The 19,745-nt window shown below is 39.1% G+C and overlaps 1 protein-coding gene and 1 long non-coding RNA gene across 2 annotated transcripts in view; one reads left to right on the top strand and one right to left on the bottom strand.

The window, feature by feature from the left end:
• HECA (HECA ribonucleoprotein granule regulator) overlaps positions 1 to 9,677 on the bottom strand; it is a 23,881-nt gene extending 14,204 nt beyond the window's left edge. The window contains exon 1 of the mRNA XM_034418915.3: positions 6,804 to 9,677. Within this exon, the coding sequence (XP_034274806.1) occupies positions 6,804 to 7,032 (229 nt within the window). The 5' untranslated portion in view covers positions 7,033 to 9,677. The remainder of the gene's footprint in view (positions 1 to 6,803) is intronic.
• Positions 7,437 to 19,745, top strand: part of LOC117666319 (uncharacterized) — a 17,676-nt gene continuing 5,367 nt past the window's right edge. Inside the window, exon 1 of the long non-coding RNA XR_004591725.3 lies at positions 7,437 to 7,768. This is a non-coding gene — a long non-coding RNA (uncharacterized LOC117666319). The remainder of the gene's footprint in view (positions 7,769 to 19,745) is intronic.

Genomic DNA, 19,745 nt, shown 5'->3' with positions numbered 1-19,745 from the left:
AAAATTGGTCTGTAATTAAATGGACAATTATGATTCTTTTTATTAAAAATTAGAAGAATACAATACTCGCATTTTATCCTTTAGAAAGCTAGCCAGATGAATTTAAAATCTTTAGAATGATTAAAATCTGCCATTCAGAATTAACATGTTTAGTCAGACAAGTTGCCTACTTTAATGATTAAAATTAATTGCTTGTAAAATAAGGTATCCCATTTATAGAATTAACTGATTCTCATCTGCTCTCTCATGCATAAACTATTCACAAAAAGAAATATACAATGTACAAGCTTCTTTCTTCCAACAGAACAGTAAAAACGGGAAAGAAAAAAAAGAAAAGAAAAACGGTATGGAAATGTGGAAGGGGAAAAGTAGTTCTACAGGAAGGAAAAAGAAAAGTATGGAAACTGAAGATAAGGAGCAGGGAAGAAGTAACTAGACAGAGAAGAGAAAAAAATATGGAAACCTTAGATCCAGCATATAAGAAACCAGATCACTGAAACAACCAATCAAGTGAACCAATCAGCTTCTCAGAATTTAAATACAGCACCAAACAAACAGCCAATCACACGATCAACTGACCACACTGGCACACAAGACATATATAATAAGCTAAAGAGGAATAGGACAATAGTTCTACAAAACTCCCGCTGGTGATGTTACCTAGCCTGATAACAAAACATTCAGGAATTAAATGGCAAGTTCGGAAAACAAACCACTGCCAAGATCTAAAACCCGTTCCTATCTCTGTTCTAATTTCTCTTCCTGCCACCATTATAAAAAAAGGAAAGAAAAAGGGGAAATAAAGTTATTTTCTTTCTTCTTTTTCCTATCCGCCTTCTATCCATCATTTCTTGCCCGCATCAGGCAAGAGAGCTGTGACTCTCCGAGACCTTGCAGGGCGTCCCTCTTTGCTTCACCGCCCCTCCAAGGCAGCTTTGGCTCATTTCGGAGCCCACCAACTCGGCACAGAAACGTGGAGACCAGCTTTCCATGTCTGATCTCACCGCGACGTCAACAGGAAGTCTTATCAACAGAAATTTGAGGCTCAATTATAGTTATAAATCAAGAACTGCCTGTATCCCATTTATTTTCACATATAAGATCATCTACAGATAAACAAACTCTTACATTTTTAACTGAAAAATGTGCTACTTGTGGATTATCCAATTATGAAAATTAAAATTTACAAAAATTCCAAAGAGTGACTTATTTATTTATTTTATTTTTCAGATTTCTATACGGCCCTTCTCCTTTCGGACTCAGGGCGGTGAACAGCCAAAGTAAAACACTTTATACACAAAAGTTAAAATAGATTTAAAATAATTAAATAAATTTGGCCCATAATTTAAAATATTTCAATTTAAAACCAATTTCAAATTTTAAAAACCCATCATAAAATCAGGACAGCCCGGCTAACTGAAAGAAGTAGGTTTTAAGGGCCCGACCTATCCTCAGGTGGCATTTTTCATGGCTTTTTGTTTAAAAATTTGTTGGTCAACTTATTTGTGCATAGGTTTACATATAACAGTAATAATTTTCTTCTTCCATTAGGCAAACAATTGCAAAATCTGTAGCTACTTTTGGAGGGGTTCTGGCTAGCCAATCAAAGCCTTTGTGGGAACAATATACTGCATGTTGCTATGCACCTCTACCCTAGAAAACCATTTCAGTGTTGGACCTAATATCTGCAACAGCTCTCCAAGGCTGGAAATGTAATTCAACCAACTTCCTGTTCTCTATGATATATTTCAGGAAATGTGTAAGTCACTTCTGAAATGCCAAGGTCAATCTGTACCAAGTAAAAGCACAACATTCCAAAGCTGAATCACTCAACTTTGGACAAATAATTTTGTGGCTAAACTGAAAATACATTGTTCTGTTTTCAATATCATGAAATTAGCAATAAATCTTAAATCTGTCTTAACCAATTTTTGCACATAGGATTACCATTCTGTTCATGCATGGATGATAGTCTCACCCATTTGCATAATGCCAGAGTTACATAAGTCAACACTTACATAACTTGGGAATTGCCTTTATATTACAGTTTGTGATAAAAATATGTATCAATCTTATATATAAATAAAAATGTAAATGTTCATTTGTTCAAAATAGTAAATCTCCAAAAGTTCTTTACCGATTGCTTTGAAATTTTGACACAACATTGCATTCAAATACGCACGTGTTTTTATATACCTATATTATATACATGTCACACCTGTGACAGGTAAAAACATGCTTTCTTGAAAAACAGCGCCATCTGCTGGACGTAAAAGCAACACACGCTATACTAAATATTTTACACTTCCATTTCAATGTTTCCGATTTACGATCCATTTACGATTTCCAAATTTCCAATTTTACGATTCCATTTCAATGTTTCCGATTGCATTGTTAAATTGAATTTTCATAGATTTCAATTTATTTTCATTTTGATTTAATTATTTCGTACGACATTGCGTTGGAATTGAGCTGTGCCGTATCCCTCTGTAGCTCAGGTCATGCCTACTTTGCGTCCGTCCCACCAGTCTTTTCACTCGGTCGATTGGATTCAGACCTGAGTTGCCTTTCTCTACGTTTCTTTTTGGACTTTATCATCGCAACACCACAATGGCAGGCGCGAGCTGGGTCTTTTCCCCTCAGCGCCGCCACCGCCAAACCCACAAGCAAAATGGTGGGAAATGTCAACCGCCGCGAAGCGTCCTCCCAACTAACGGAGTATGCCGTACCTTTGGCAGGGACCCCGATGCCGCCTGTGGTGCAGAGAGCTGCGAAGGTGAAGGTGGTTATACCGGCAAGCCGGGAAACCAGCTCTTACACCCACGGCAAAGTATCCTCGGAGGCGTCCAGAGACAAACCTCTGGAGCCCCAGGAACGCAAACTCACCGACGGCAGCCCGGACGGAGGCCTCCGCCAATCCCACGACGTGCAGCTCTCCCAATATAAGCACCAAATAGGTAAAAGTCCAAGAAAGCAATTGATTAAGCGACGTTAAAGTCCAAAAAGAAATGTAGAGAAAGGCAACTTAGGTCTGAATCCAATCAACTGAGTGAAAAGACTGGTGGGACGGAGGCAAAGTAGGCATGACCTGAGCTACAGAGGGACATTATTGGCACTGGGTCAAAAAATATCGTATACCCACAAGATTGGGCCACAGCAACACGTGGCCGGGTACAGCTAGTTTTCATAATAAAATCAAGAAACATAATGAACACAGAAAGCATATTTTTATGTAATTTATACAGTCAAATATTGTGGGTCTGGGTTCTTTCACCAAAAAGACAAGCAAACTTTACCTATTTGGATATTTTCAGTTTTGCAATATTATGAAAGAATTCTGATGAAAGAATTAGCAAGTCTTCACATGCTCACTTTACTCCAACATATCTCCAACAACTAATTTGAACATGTTGGTGCAGCCATTTCAAAGGCCTGTACTACTTTTGAACCATTTGCAAATATTTAATTGACATGCCTGTGTATGCTTCAAAAATTATTTTGAATAAGTTTTTGTAATTCACATTGCTGTTAATTAAAGCACATGTCATTTTCTTTCAGATACTGTCTCTTTAAAAGTAATGCAATTCAAAAAGAGTCATGCAAAGCTCTATTAGATGACATACTGTACAAGCTTTTCATATGCAAGGGAGCTTATGGAAAATGGGTTGGATAGAAAAAATTAAGTGATTATAAACCTAAGTAATAGGATTATACAATATGCAGGTAGCTGCACATATAAATTACATTTGAGCTTATAAAATGCAAAATTATAATTTCCAAATAAAGAAATTAAATCATACTACTGTATAACTCCATTCTCCACAAGTTACCTCAGGGACAAGTTATGAGTTTTTAGAACTATGTTCACTTAAATACAGAAAATTAATTATTCTTGCAAATTAAGAATTACTTTTAAAAAATTAAACATCTTCCAATAAATTCCTAGATTTAAGAAACATAGATCATACAATATATTCTTACAGAAATCACAAGTAATACATTAAGTATTATAAGTTAAATAGATTTATGTATTGAAACTCTTATTTCAAACTTGTGCTACATATTCTTACAACTCTCTCTCAAGTAATTATGCAAGATTTAATTTATAGTCGCTTTGATCCAGTACCAATTACCTTCCCACTAATCAGGTTCTAGACCTACAGCCAGGACATACTTCCCCATCTCCTCTGTAAATACAATTCATAATACTAAAAAGGCACATTTTGTACTAAAAAAAAACCATAAAACAATTTTTTTAAATACAAGTCTGTTCCAGAAAAATATATTAATTTCCTTGACATTCTGAGTCATGGTCTTTGAAATCAAGATAGTTGGAAAAACAAATGGATTTGATCTCCTCCTGATTTGTTTTTAATATGTTTCCATTTCAAATATTTTTATGACAATATTTTTATATGTATTTTGTCTGCTATGAAAAGTAGCAGCTTCTTGCAGAATGCAATCTGGAATTCTCAGGATTCCACCAAGTCTGAAAGGGTCACACAAGTATTTTGATAACTTTCATGTATCTTCCATGTATCTTCCAAAGCCACGTTGGCCACATTTCAGTATATTTCTTCTATAAAATTAGTCATAAAATTAAACAGAAAAAGTTCCAGTTATATCAAAGCTGTTACAATAACATCTTTCAAACTGAAAAGAGTTTGACTACAGTAACTACGGACAGCAACTGCTTGATGATTAGCCAAGAATCCCTGAGTCCTCTGATTTTAAAAGATTTAACAGTATACAGAGATTTAATATTTTTAAACCCTCTTTATGTTTTTGTCAGTTAACAAATAAGGTGCCAATGTCTGGGAATAAATCCTTACTAAGATATAAAAGTAGTTCTCCATACATTATTAGACCTCATCCAAATGTGCTGAACATCAGCATGTGTCCTAAATTTAGTACAAAATATCAGATTGCTACATTTCGTCACTAGCAGGCATTGCGCCGGAAGTTATTCCTAGGAGACTGCAGAATTTAAATTTTGTTTTGCTATGAACAGAAGACTGTATTTTCAGATGCATGGCCTCTATTTCACTGTCATACGCAGAGACAAAACACATATTATTTCAAATTCCTCAGAGATCATTATTTACCCAAGTATTTGCAGTGTTTTGCACATTCCAGCAAGGACTAGCACAAAAATAAGAATTCTCTGGTGAAAATGCTCTCATAACATTTTTCAAACACAAAGCAAAACAAAAAAGCTTGTTCTTATAACACCAATACACAAAACTAACCTGGCAACCACCAAAAGAAAGCAGGGAAATGTTTCACACCTGCCAATTTTTTTTAATATTGGGTACTTACATTCCGTGCTCACAAAATAGGCGCCGAGTTTAAAGAGAAAAAGAGGGAAGCTGAAGCATTTGAAAAGCTCATAAAACGATTAATAGATTTCCCCCACACACACACTTTCTCTAACTTATTTCAGTGGAGACAGTGAAGAGCAGGGAGGACAATATTTTTGTTTCACTTTATTTTAGGTCGAGTAGGCAGGTTGATAGAGTGAGATGATGGCACAGCTGCAGCTAAGCTCTGCTACCCTGCAAACTATCCTGTGGCAAATATAGAAGACTGTCATCAGCAGTCTGTTCTGTCTTTAAAAAAAATAGAAAGATCTAGCCATTATAACTCTGATATCTGAATAAAGCTGAGAGGGGTCATTCCCCACAGACACTAAGCTCACAATTGTGTGGGACATGAAGGGCTGCTAAGCATGCACTTGGGGAGCACAGCAATTTCAGAAAGATTGAGGGGTCGGTGAGGGAAACACTACAAGCCATGCACATGAACAAGACCCATATCTTCACAGTGGTAGTGAAGACAGGCTTGAACATATGACACTTCCTACCCAGCTGAGTCCGACTACTGAGACTCCAACTTTATCAGAGCATATTTTCAAGCAAAACATGCGCGCCGTGTTAAAGCGAAAGTAACAGACACATACTTTAGCCTGGGGGGGGGGCGGGGGGACACTTCCTTGCCTTTTTCTGCACCTTTAACTCGGGGTTACTTTTATGTACAGTATGCCAAACCATGGGCTTTTTCTCGTCCGTCTTTTTAAAGGTTATAAACTGTCATTCTGAAGGAGAGACACGCGTCTCCTCTACTCAGTGTAACTTCACCGGTTCGCTTTTTGGACACGAACAGCGAGGGGATAAAAACAAGTTTTCTAAATTTCCCCAGAAATTAATCTTATTGCGGGGGCGGAGTAAAAAAAATAGGAGGAAATCCGTCAGAAGGTACAAAAAAAAAAAAAAACCCCAACCCCACACGCTCTCCTTACCCCGCAAATGCAACATTTGGGGGGGGGGGGGGAATTATGCAGCCCGTTTTTGGGGGTCCCCATGTCCCCGCACAACCCTTCGGGGTGGGGGGAAGCGAGAGAGCGGGGAAGGGGCACGTGGGCCGGGCAAGTGGGCTCTTTTTCAGCCCGGCCAACCCGTTCGAACTTCCCACTCCCGAGACCCGTCGGTGGCAGGCCGCGCGCGCCCGTGCGCGCTGGCGGTGCAACTCAAGCCAAGAAAGAGAAGGGCCGCGCTTCCCTTTGGCTCATCTGCATGCTGGCCCGCTCCGCTTCTCCCATCCAAGGGCTGCTGCGCCATCGAAGGCCCGGCAGCTCCCCCACTAGCAGGGGCGCCTCCGGCTCTGCCCATCCGGTAAAGCAGGGAAGCAAAAGCAAAAAAAAAAAAAAAAAAAGAGCCAGCGAGTGAAGTTTGGTGGCTGCACGCCGCATGCCTGCTTTCTCGCTCGCTCTCTCTTCCTCCATCTCCGTCCCGTAGGCTTCCTACCGTTTTTAGAGTCGCCCGAAGCCGAGCCTGTCGCCGCCGCTGCTGCCCCGGAGCTTCCTCCACCTCCTGCAGCCGCCACGGGCCCGCTTGCTCCGACCGCAGCCACGGCGGCCAGGACTCCTCCGGCGCCCGCAGCTCCCGTCGCGGCCAGGGCTCCATTTTCCTGCTCGTCCCCGCTGCTGTTAGCGCGCTTGTTCTTCTTGCCCTTGTTAGTCTTCTGGTTCGGCATCGCCAAGGGAGGAGGAGGAGGAGAGGAGGAGGAGGAGGAGGAGGAGGAGCGGGTCGCAGCGGGAAGGCTGAGGAGGCGGCGGCGGAGGCTCTTGGTGGCAGTGCTGCTGCCTCTGGTTGCTGCTGCTGCTGCTACCCCCGCCGACCCCCGCCTATTGCAGCTCCATTGTCAGGCGGAGCAGCACACTCGTCCTTCGCTCACGCACCGCGGCCCTGTCGCATGCACGCACGCTCACACTCACACACACACACACTCACACGCGCGGGCGCGCGTCCACAGACGCCTCGCCGCGGAAGAAATGCAAGCCAGGGAAAAGGCGTGTCTCGCTTGTTTTGATTCTGCTGCTCCCTGGGCAATGCTGGGCTCCCCGCCCGCTTCCTCCTCCACCCACCCCTTCTCTCTCTCTCTCTCTCTCTCTCTCTCTCGCCTGCCAGGCCTTGGCGACAGTGCTAAGCAAAGAGCAAGTGAAAGGAAGGGAGGAGGCTGGACTTGCGACAGCAGCGAGGAGGCGCTTAAGCCTCGCCTTCGGATTTAAGAAAGCCGCCTTTTCCTTTCCCGGAGCTTGTTGTTTACAACGGCGATTGGATTTCCTCCAAGCCCGGTACGCGGGGATAAAGCAAGGGAAAAGGGAGCTTGGGTAAGAACTCCTAATCCGATTAGCGGCTAATCTCTCAGAGTGGACGTTTCCTTTCTCTCGCCGTGACATAAAGTGAAGCGCGTTGGGTTAGGCCGGAAGGTGAGTGCAGTTCGACCAGATCCCTCTGTACTGTTTATGTGCGAGTGAGAGGCAGGTAGGTTAGGCAGGTAAACGCTGGTCATACGGCATATCTCGATACACAACAAGTTCAGACTAGGAGAATTCCTTTGGAGTTCCACCCCAAAACGTTTGCCAAGGGAAACGGGCCCAGTAAATGAAGGGAAAGACCATGGCGAAAAGATAGAAACCGAAAGAAATGGACTACGTGGAGTAATCCAATGGAGTGTTAATTAAATCACTTTCAAATAAAATGTGCATAGGAGTTTAAGGATTGAAAGTATATTTTCCAATTGATGGATTACTGTATATTGTTAATATGGTTATTATGATTATTATACCATGTGATTGCAGCCTTACTTGGAAATCGATCTTAAATGTGCATCTTATTAACAGTGCCAGATTTCAACCTGCCAATCACCGTTGTGCCATTTGGTGATGATTTGGCAGCTGTGGGTGGGGTTGGGGAGAAAGTAACAACCAAGCCTGTTTCTTCATGCAAAGAATGGATTAAAATGTTTTTTCACAATAAAGCACAATCTTTACAAGTCCTGACTTGAGTTTGTCCCTTTTGAAAAAGAGCTGCAGGTTTGGCCTTGAAATAACAATGTTGTCCCCGGCCTTATTTCTCAATATTATTTCGATATGGCTTTGAAATTTCAGTGGAGATGTAACTTCTTACTGTGTTTAAACTTTTCCAGACATGCAGTGTTGAGTTGTGTTTTATATTTCTTTTTGAAAGAAAACGCCGTAGTTGGATTGGCATTCTTCCAATCCAATATACCTGTACATGTAGTCCTTGACTTACACCAGTCACTTAGAGATAGTTCAAAGTTATGGTGGACTCCAGAAAAAGGTACTTCGGACCGGGGTGAAATTCAACTGGTTCGATATGGTTCGGGTGAACCGTTAGCGGCGGCTGCAGGAGGCTCCGCCCACCCACACGGATTTCATGATGTCGCTTTTTTGTGACATTTTAAGCCTCTGTGCGCAGAAGGCTTTGCGCATGTGTGGATGGCACGAGCGAAGCAAGCGCGCACATGGCGCACACACATTTGCAAACCAGTAGGCAAGGTAAGTGAATTTCACACCTGCTTTAGACCCAGATTCAAAGTTCCAGCAGCCATCTCCCCCACAATAACATGATCCCATTTTGGGCGGTCAAAAACCTGACTCATATTTACGGCATTTGCAGCATCCTGCAATCAGATGTCCATGATTTAAAACATTTTTGCTAGAAACCAGCATTTATTTCCAGTTTTTAACAAAAAAATGCCCCATAGAGACGAATGGGTTCACTAAATGACTGCAACATTCACTTAATAACTGCTGCAAAAAAGCTCATAAAATCAGATATAGTCATGTGATAACCTGCGACTGTAATTGAGAGTTCAGTTAATTATAAATCAAGGATTGCCTGTATAGTAAGCTGATATTTCAGTATTCAGTGAGTGGGTGCAGTTCATCAGCTCTTCTGCCAGCAGCTATGAAGTCTTGAATATCACTTTGCGGTTCAAACTAAAATATCTACAGCCTACCTATCCAAGCCGAGGAGCCAAGTGGCACAGAAGTTAGAATGTAGTACTGCAGGCTACTTCTGCTGACTGACTGCAATTTGGCAGTTCGAATCTCACCAGGCTCAAGGTTGACTCAGCCTTCCATCCTTCCGAGGTCGGTAAAATGAGGACCCAGATTGTTGGGGACAATATGCTGACTCTGTAAATCACTTAGAGAAGGTTGTAAAAGCACTGTGAAGTGGTATATAAGTCTTAAGTGCTATTGCTATCTATCATCTATCTAGCTACTGACGTACCTATGTATTTATCAAGTTTACATAGCTCCCCCTCTCCCACAAAGAGACTCTGGGTGGTGTACAAAAAAAACAAAAAGAAAAAAATTATGTAGAAGCAGATTAACTAACAAACAAACATAAAGAAAAACATCTCAAAGGGGGAATGCATCAAGATATAACATGTGATGTAACCAAAATATCTATCTGAATGCAGGGCAGCAGCCCACAATGTTGAATAAACCATCTGTTTCTGATGTCTAATTAGAGAATAAGTTTATATAAGAGCTCCAAATCCTGTGTTTATCTGGCTAGTTTTACAAACCTTAATCTTTTGCTTTTCATCAAGCAATTTCAATTCAGACTGGGAGCTTTGTTGTTATTATTTGACAAAGATGGCAGGAAATCGGTTTGCTTTTTTTTATAGTTAATTTAAGATTCATTTATGGATGTACATGGTCAGTTTCAAAGTTTATCAAGAAATATATCCAGTTTATTTCATATCTGTTACTATGGGTAGTCATTGACTTGGAACCATTCATTTAGTGACCATTTGAAATTACAATGGCACTGAAGAAAGAGATTTACAACAGGTTCCATACTTACAACTATCACAGCATCTTGATGACCACGTGAACAAAATTTGGGCGCTTGGCAATTGGCATGTATTTACAATGGTTGCATCATCCTGGGATCATGGGATCACCATTTGCAACCTTCCCAGTTCATTCCCAACCAGCAAAGTCAATAGGGGAAGCCGGATTTGTTTAACAGTTTGTGATTCACTTAATAATTGCAATGATTTGCATGACAATCTTGGCAAAAAAAATTGTAAAATTGGATACGATTCACTTAACACCTTAGTGATGGAAATTCTGGTCTCAATTGTAGTTGTAAGTCAAGGACTGTCTGTATTTTCACACTGCAAGTTCAAGAAAAGTTGCTTGTCAGAAGGGGGAAAGTTCTAGTTGCTCAAGCAATAAATTAAGACCAGAGGATATTTTAGTATGTTGACATATTGTCAGAAGCCTGCCAAAATTCTATACATATTATCATCAACAGGTGCAATCATTTAGAATGCAATAAAAACTCAGCCTCATTAAGTTTTGTGTGATTTATTCCCATATATAAGAATGAAAATTTCACTACAAATATGTGATGTATTTAATCTGGGGTGGCTTTTTCTCTGATAAAAATCATATTTCATGTTAGGAGTCATTAGATTATTCAGTTAATTAACCGATCTCTTAATTAGCTCTATTTCCACAATGGAAGTCATTCCTGATCTGACCTGGGACCATTTCTTTAAGATTTCTTGAGTTATATTCCCAATCTCTTTGCAGTTTCTTGATCTAATTAGTACATATGCAAAGAAAATGTATTTAATATTGAAGATGTATTTAATATTGTGGCAGGTTTAAATTTTTTTACCTATCTTTCTAATTCAACTTTTAAAAAGCTCACTAGTTTGCTTAAAAACTATGAGACATCTGATTAATATTGTAGCTTTTTTGAAAAACACACACAAATATTAAAGTGCTCCATTCTGACAATTCATGTAAGAATCGTATTAAATATTTTTTTGCTAATGCAATTTTCAAGCCTATTATATGTAGTCCTCATTTACCGACCACAACTTGGTTGTTAAGCAAAACACGATCTTACTCCAGCTTCCTTTGCTTTACAGATCTGCAAAGTTGGTAAATGCTAATACTGGTCGTAAAGTTACTTTTTAATTGCTGTCACACCTGGAATGAGCACTGAATGAAGCAGTGAAATAGCTAAACAAGACCAAAGGAAATATTTGCTGCAATGTTTATTGGAATAGGACAGACTTGTGGCCCACAGACTTGTCAAACTTGTGGCCCACAGGCCGGATGCATCACGCACTGGCCACGGCCACCCCCATTTTAGCGAAGGGAAAAAAGGTGTGATACGTCACGTGGTGCCAACATGTCACGAGTTTGACACCCCTGGAATAGGAGGAAACAATAATTTCAAAGGACACGAAAAAAGGAAATGAAAATTTCAAGGCAGACTTTGCCATGCCTATCTGAGAAGAAGCAGAATGGCATTACAATTCATTCAAGCACTGCTTTGTTGCTGTTGTAGGCAATTGATGAAGGGAGCAGTTGTTGAATTTGGTAATCACATTCTCGACCTCTTAATACAGATATATACATACCATGGGATTGGAAATTAAACTAGATTATCTCTCTGGGCTCCCAACATCTGTATTTCTGTGATTACTGTCTCTCAACCATTAGTCAGAGATAGAGCAGAGAGCTTGAAGAAAAGCCTTATCCCTCAGCCAGGAGAAAAGTACTATTGAGAAACTCTATCCCAGCTTCTAAGGAAGAACATAATAGCAAGAAAAGCAAGGATTGGTCCCCTCTGGTAACCAGAGAGAAAACTGCCTCTCCAATTTTTACTTTGTTATCAAGTAGATTCCATAGAATCACAAAATGAAGGGATTGGAAGGAATCTTGAAAATCTTCTGGTCAAATCCGCTGCCCTGTGCAGATTCTGTGACTCGAGTTTCCCAGACAGAGTTGCCATCCAGCCTTTAAATCTAGATGGAACCAGTGAAGGAAAGGCTATTATCTCCCAAAGCTGTAGACCATGGGTGTCAAACTCAATTGCGTCACATGACATATTGTGACTTTTTTGCCTTTGTGGAGCCGGGATGGGCATGGCCCGCGGGCCCCCAGTTTGACACCCCTGCTGTAGACCCATTCCTTGTTTAGTTACCTAGTTCCATTTCCAACAATCATTAAGCAAAATAGTTGCTAAGTTTATACCTGACAGAGAGAGAGATACTGGGAAGATTAGTGGTTCCTAAAATCTCATTCAGATGATGTCTTCCATCAGCTGTTCCAGTATTACTTTCACTCTGAAATGTGTTATGGTCAAGCATACAAACTTAGTTGTAAATTTATGCATTGGTCAGAAAGTGAGGTTTTTATTACAGATGTATTTGCAAATGGTCTCTAAACAAGGAATGGGTGTATTGCAGGGGTGCTATTCAGCTAGTTCTGGCAGGTTCTGGAGAACCGGTAGCGGAAATTATGAGTAGTTCAGAGTATGGCAAATACCTCCTCTGGCTGGCCCCAGAGTGGGGTGGGAATGGAGATTTTGCAATATCCTTCCCCCAGGAGTGGGGTGGGAATGGAGATTTTGCAATATCCTTCCCCTGGAGTGGAGTGGGAATGGAGATTTTACAGTATCCTTCCCCTGCCATGCCCACCAAGCCACACCCACAGAACTGGTAGTAAAAAAAAATTGACTTCCACCACTGGTATATTGTGTTTCATTGTTTTTGTGTTTAAATTCTTTCTACTGTATAATAACAGAGATTGTTATTGCTGTTTTTGTAGCGATTATAATTTTTACAGGGACGATGCCCAAATTTCCTCCTTTCTCGTAAAGGCTTGAGATCACCATGGCAGAAAATCTAATGCTAATGTTAAAATATAATAATACTAACAACAAATGTTAAGCAATCATTTTAATTTTGTCTCTCTATAAGAATATGACATATCTACTTCAGAATATACGTCAAAGGAAGAATAGCAAATAAAACTCTATCAATTGTATTTTATTTTTATTTATTTATTTTATATATATGCTGCCCTTCTCCGGAGACTCAGGGCAGCTTACAATGCGTTAAGCAATAGTCTTCATACTTTTGTATATTTTATACAAAGTCAGCTCATTGCCCCCACAATCGGGTCCTCATTTTACCTACCTTAGAAAGGATGGAAGGCTGAGTCAACCTTGAGCCTGGTGAGATTTGAACTTGCAGTAATTGCAGGCAGCTGATGTTAATAACAGTGCTTTAGTCTGCTGCGCCACCAGGGCTCAATTTTTAAAAAATCCTTGAAGAGTTCTTGAAACTCAAAAACATGGAATGATTTTGTATACCTTCATTTGGCCTAATATTGCCTGTGTGGATTTCAATTTGTTTCTCATCACCATCAGAGGATCTATGCTATTCAGGAGCAATGTTACAATTTCTTTTCCTAAGATATAGTAACAGGAGGAAAACGTGAACTTGCCTTTGCTGAAGGAAATTGATGGAGCATATAGACACTTATTTTAATATTAAATAAAGAAATAAATAAGCAAGCTCTCATCCATTTGTGGTCCAAAAGAATCATGCTAAGTCATAATTCTTTTGGACCACAGATAGATGGGAGCTTGCTTGATTATTTATTTAATATTAAATAATTTGTATGGTTGCCCACCCAACAGGAAACAAGCAGGGTAAAAAAAGTCAACAACTAATAATAATAATGGGCAACCTGGCTCTCAATTATACTCTTCCCAACAGGAACTTACCTATCCCGGTTCCAAGGTCTTTCTAAAGGCCAACAAGTCAGGACCAATTGAATTTCAGCAGCTTGGGGTGGAGGGGCACTCTAGAGGCCACAAATCAAAAAGGCACACCTTATGGTATGGCACTGTTTAAAAGAAGGGTTCATGTTAGTAAACTCTGTTTTGCAAATCACAAAGATTGAATTCCCAAATGACAATAAGCAAAACCCAAACAATCATACTATATGTACCACAGTTTGCAAATCCAGAGTTATTTATGTCCTAATTCCATTTTCTAAGAACAAACAAATCCAAATCCCTTCTATTCAGAGCAGGGGTGGGCATGGCGGGGGAAGGATATTGCAAAATGTCCATTCCCACCCCACTCGGGCCAGCCAGAGGTGGTATTTGCCGGTTCTCTGAACTACTCAAAATTTCCACTACCGGTTCTCCAGAGCCTGTTAGAACCTGCTGAACTTCATCCCTGATTCAGAGGTTTCTTTCTGCAACACTTGGGACAATTCTCCAAATTTCTAGATCTGGGGAGAACTACCATTAAGCTTTTATTCTGATTCTTCCAAGAGAAAATTGCAAGAGAAAATGATTGTTGTGTTATGATAAAGTAATACAGGCTTACTTTATTTTTTAAGGGATACTAAAATCAGGGCAAATATGTCCCATTTCATGAATTCAAGGAAAATTAGAAATTGGCATTGTGCTTAAACATTGTTATTTGCCTTACCTAGTAGAGTACCATTATCCATTTCTCTTGCAAATACATGCCTCTTTTACCCTCTCAGGTTTTTTTTTTACCTAATTTCTGTCTGCTAGCCCAGTCAGCTTCCAAAATGCCATTATAATGAAGCTTATAAACACACAGCTCTGAAGGATTATATCCTGAAATCGGGAAAGTCTGTGTTGCAATATTTTCAGGATCAGACTCAATAAAGATAATAGAAGTTAAAGCTTTAAATATATTTCTTTTTAATTATGATAGGCATTCTATATTCACTGAATATTCGAGGTAGAAGCGACGAGAATGGTGAGGGTGGCTCCTTATATATACAAGGGGTGGAGCTAGGAATGGGAGTGGTAAGTTATGAATACATTAAAGTCCAAAGAATAAGTTAACCTCTGATGTTCCATATATACATTATTTACACATTGGAGAATAAGGCATTTACATCTGACAAATCCCCCTCTAAATGCCGGTTCGTTACACAACACCAATTACATTCTGATTCAGGACAATATAATACATATAATTTAGAAGTTAAATATTTGTGTTGTTTAGAAGGTAAGGGTTTTGTTAATATGTCAGCTAATTGTTCAGAAGTATCGCAATGTATTGCTTTAATGAATCCGTCTTGAGACAGTTGTCTCACATGCTTAAACTTTATATCAATATGCCTGGACCTTTGTCCAATTGCATCGGATCTGGATATTTCAATGGCCGCTTTATTGTCTTCATGCATAATAAATGGTAAGGTGGGTTTCTTCCAAACATCAGTGATCAGATCATTGAACCATACAAGGTTATTTGCAGCTTTGGACAAACAAACATATTCCGCTTCTGTAGTAGAAGTGGCTACTAGTTCTTGTTTACCAGTATACCAGTAAACTGGACAATCATTCAATAGAAAAACATAACCAGAAGTACTCTTTCTGCATGATGTATCACCAGCCCAATCTGCATCAGCATAACAAGTAATTTTTGGTTCTCTGTCATTATTGGGTTCCAACATTAAACAAAAATCTAATGTACCCTTCAGATATCTTAGAATTCTTTTGACAGCTTCCCAATGATACAAGGTTGGTTTACTAACATATCTTGACAATAGATTGAGAGGTAATGCAATATCTGGCCTAGTCCAATTAGATATATAAAGGAGTGAACCTATAACTGATCTGTAAAATGTGTTGTCTTTAAACTCAGGGGAAGATTCATCAGTGTTTCTAAGAAAATCAGTTTGCATAGGGGTGTCACAGGTTTTAGCATTATTTAAGTTACATTTGTTTAGGAGTTCGATGATTTTATCTTTCTGTGTAAGTTTGAATCCCCTTTTAGTTTTGTTAATTTGCACACCAAGGTATTTATTCACTTTACCCAGAGATTTCAGTGAGAAGTGTTCATTTAACTTATTTACAAAGATTTCCCTGCTCTCTTTATGCTTTCCAATGTATAAAATATCGTCCACGTAAATTAATACAAATTCAATATGATCATTACTCTTTTTTACAAAGAAACAGTTATCAGCAGTGGTGGCGTTGAAATCCATGGTCTTAAGTACTTTTACCAAGCAATCGTACCATCTTTTGCCGGATTGCTTTAATCCGTACAGACTCTTATTTAATAACCAAATTTCGTTCTTATTAGTGTATTGACTGTGTGGTGCTCTTACATATATTTCCTTATCTAATTTTGCATGTAAGTATGCGGTCTGTATGTCATATTGGAATACGTCCAGATTGAGTGCAGATGCTACTACAAGGGCTGTTTTGACACTCTCTGTTCTCACTGTGGGTGAATATGTATCAGTATAGTCTTCTGGATATTTTTGTGCATAGCCTTGTGCAACTAGTCTAGCCTTGTATAAGGTATTGCCTCCTTCTAAGTTCTTAATTTTATAAATCCACCTGGTACCTATAATTGTTTTATCCTTAGGTGCGATCGCAGGTGTGAATACATTTAATCCTTGTAAACTTTCCATCTCTTTTTCCATAGCTAGTTCCCATTTTTCTCTTTCTTCATGTGGAAGTTTCAATACTTCTTCATATGTATTAGGTGTTATTTGTTCTCCATTCATATGCATTATGTAATCTTTGTATTTATTTGGTATTTGGTTTCTATTGTTTCTAATAGTTCTTTCAGGCTTGCTATGGTTATCATGCAAATATCTAGCTTCCTTTTTTGTTAATGTGTCTGTCTTTATTTTATGCTGACTATTAGTCCAAGTTTTGGTTTTGTTCTTACTTTTGTTAATATTTTGATTTTCTGTTGTTCCTTCCTCGCAAGATATCGTATCTTTACATTTATTAGGAAATATTTCATTAAGGTGCAATTTTGACCAATTGGCCTGTTCATGGAACACAGCTGTTCTGGATACTATAAATTTGTTATTACTATCAATAAATCTGTACCCTTTGGTTCCAGTTTCGTATCCCATGAATCTTAATCTCCTGGATACGTTTTCTCCCTTTCTCCTCAATTGTTTAGGTATGTGTACGTCTGCAGTGACTCCAAATATGTGCATGTGTGATAATTTGGGTTTTCTATTGTACATTACCTCATATGGTGTCTTATTCACAATACTGGACCAGGTTCTATTTTGAGTGTAATTCGAATAATGTAATGCCTCTGACCAAAATTGTTTGCCTAAACCAGCATCCTCTAATGTGCACCTAATCATGGTTTGTAGTGTGGAATTTTTCCTCTCTGCAACTCCATTTTGAAATGCAGAAAAAGGATTGGACGTGAAATGTAACATTCCTCTATCCTTTAACCATTGGGAGAATTCTTTAGACATGAACTCACATCCCCTATCTGTCATAATTTGCTTTATTCTGATATTATGTTGTGTTTCTATACGTTTGTAGAATTCCTTAAATTTCTGAAATGTTTCATCCTTGTGCTTTAATGTGTAAACAAAACCATATCGGCTGTAGTCATCCACTATTGTTAGGAAGTAACGTTTTCTATAGGTAATTGAGGGACTTAATGGACCAACTAAGTCCATATGTACCAAATCAAAAATATTGTTAGTTGATCTGTTAGATTTTTTTGGTCTGGGACTGGTTTTTAGTTTGGTGGACTTACATACTGAGCATTCCAAATAATTTTCACAATTTTTTATTTTGACACCTTCTGCGTGTTCAGTCATTTTTTGTACTACAGGAAAGCTTGCATGTCCTAACTTCCTGTGTAAGATGTGAGCACACTCATCATGAATTGGTTTACCTATTTTTGGTTTCTTTTCCTTGTATGTGTTTTTGTGATCATGAGCTATTCTACACTCATCATTGTCACTGTTACTGACATTTTCATCATCTGCTTCAATACAATCTTCCATATTTGAATCAATGTTATGTAAACATCTTTCTTTAGTTATCAGATAGGGTAGACCTCCTTTTATCATTACAGTACCTACATTTGTTTTGTTCTTTTCTATAGTTGCTTTCCCCTTTGAGAAAACTATATTGATATCAGATTCTCTGCTTAATTTTATGGCACTTAGTATGTTGTGAGGTATTTCTGGGATTAATAATACCCCCTCTATTTTCCCTAGACCAGGCAAGGTCACATTTCCTTTGCCTAGTACTTGAACCTTTTCTTGATTAGCTACCTTTATCACAAACTTATCTTCTATAAATGAAGATAATATACTTTTGTTGTTGGTGGTGTGATTTGTTGCACCAGAATCAATAAGCCAATTGTTATTCTCATCCTGCTGTGTTCTGTTGCTGTCTTGTTTATTTAGCCCATTCAGTGACCCAGATTTCCTCTCTTTTGAATTTTCTCTACCCCCTCTACCTTCTTTGTAATTTGGTGGGCTTCTATATTTGTGTCTATCTGTGGAAGATTGTCTGTAATTATATTTGCTCCTATATTCTGGTCTATGTCTCTCTCTTGAGACTTTGGGGCAGTCTCTTCTACTATGTTCCCTGGATCCACAATTGTAGCATCTAAAGGCCTCATTATGTTTATCTTGAAAGACTACTTTCCTAAAAGGTTTGTGGTCTGTTTGGTTACTGGATCGATTTTTTCTTGAATTGTCTTCTGCTATCAATTTGTTAGATAGACTTTCTATGGATAAATATCCCAAATTAATGGTATCTAAGTGTGACATAAAGCTATCCCATGATGGATCAAGTGAATTGATAATAACACTTTTCATTGTTTGATCTGAAATCACTTCCCCCCTCAATTGTAGCTCAGCTCTTATTTTGTTTAGATTTATCAAATGCTCACTTATAGAAACCCCTGGTTTTACTCTAGAGGAAAAGAAATCCTTAGACATTCTTGTGGTTGTAGCTACGCTATCGCTGTGAAATAGATTAAACATGCATTGAATTATTTCTGATACAGTTAGGTTTGGTTTGATGCTATGATACATTGCAGGAGACACGCTAGATATTATTATGAAAAATGCTCTATGATGTAAACAATCTATTTTTAAAGTCCAAGGTCTTCTTGGAGGGCTAGTTATAAAGAATAGTAAATTTTCTTTCATGAAAATAACCTGAAGCTGTTGATACCACTCTTGTAAATTAATGCCATCAATTCTAAGTTTTGGGAAGTCACTGGGTAAGTTACCTACATTATTCTGTCCATTACTTACAACCTGGGGCAGTCCGTGATCTCTCAAGTGCAGGAAATTACAGAACGGCATTGGGATGCTTGCAATGAGTCTGCGCGGTTCTCTGGCCAGTTCAAGTCCTTCTGGGTCGTCTACGTAGTTTCGCACATGCGCGTTGTTCATTTTTTCTTTGGTGGCGTCGTGGAAGGTTCTCTCCCTTTCAGCTCTCTCGATCCGCTCCTCCTCAGATGAGTCGGTCTCTGGCTCGGTTTTTGGGGTTCTGGTGGTGGTGACGGTTCTTTTCTTCTTTTTGTGTGCGTTGGTATTCGATTTTGTCTGTGGTGTAGGGCGAAATCGGCATGGCTCTCTGGGCTCGGGCGTCGTCGCTTTCGAAGTCAGGATGGGAGCGTGCAGGTCTTGAGTCGCCGGTTTGATTTCTTGCTTCTTCGTAGATGTCTTGGTAATTTTCAGTCTTGGCCCAAAAGCAGCAAAAAGCGTTTTCATTGCTGATTTTACTTGAGATTTTGTTAAATCGTCTTCACTTTCTGATTTTGGA

The sequence above is a fragment of the Pantherophis guttatus genome, chromosome 1 (genome assembly GCF_059756535.1).
Source record: "Pantherophis guttatus breed Tessera chromosome 1, ASM5975653v1, whole genome shotgun sequence".
Classification (NCBI taxonomy): Eukaryota; Metazoa; Chordata; class Lepidosauria; order Squamata; family Colubridae; genus Pantherophis; species Pantherophis guttatus.
This window is presented reverse-complemented; position numbering and strand designations above follow the sequence as displayed.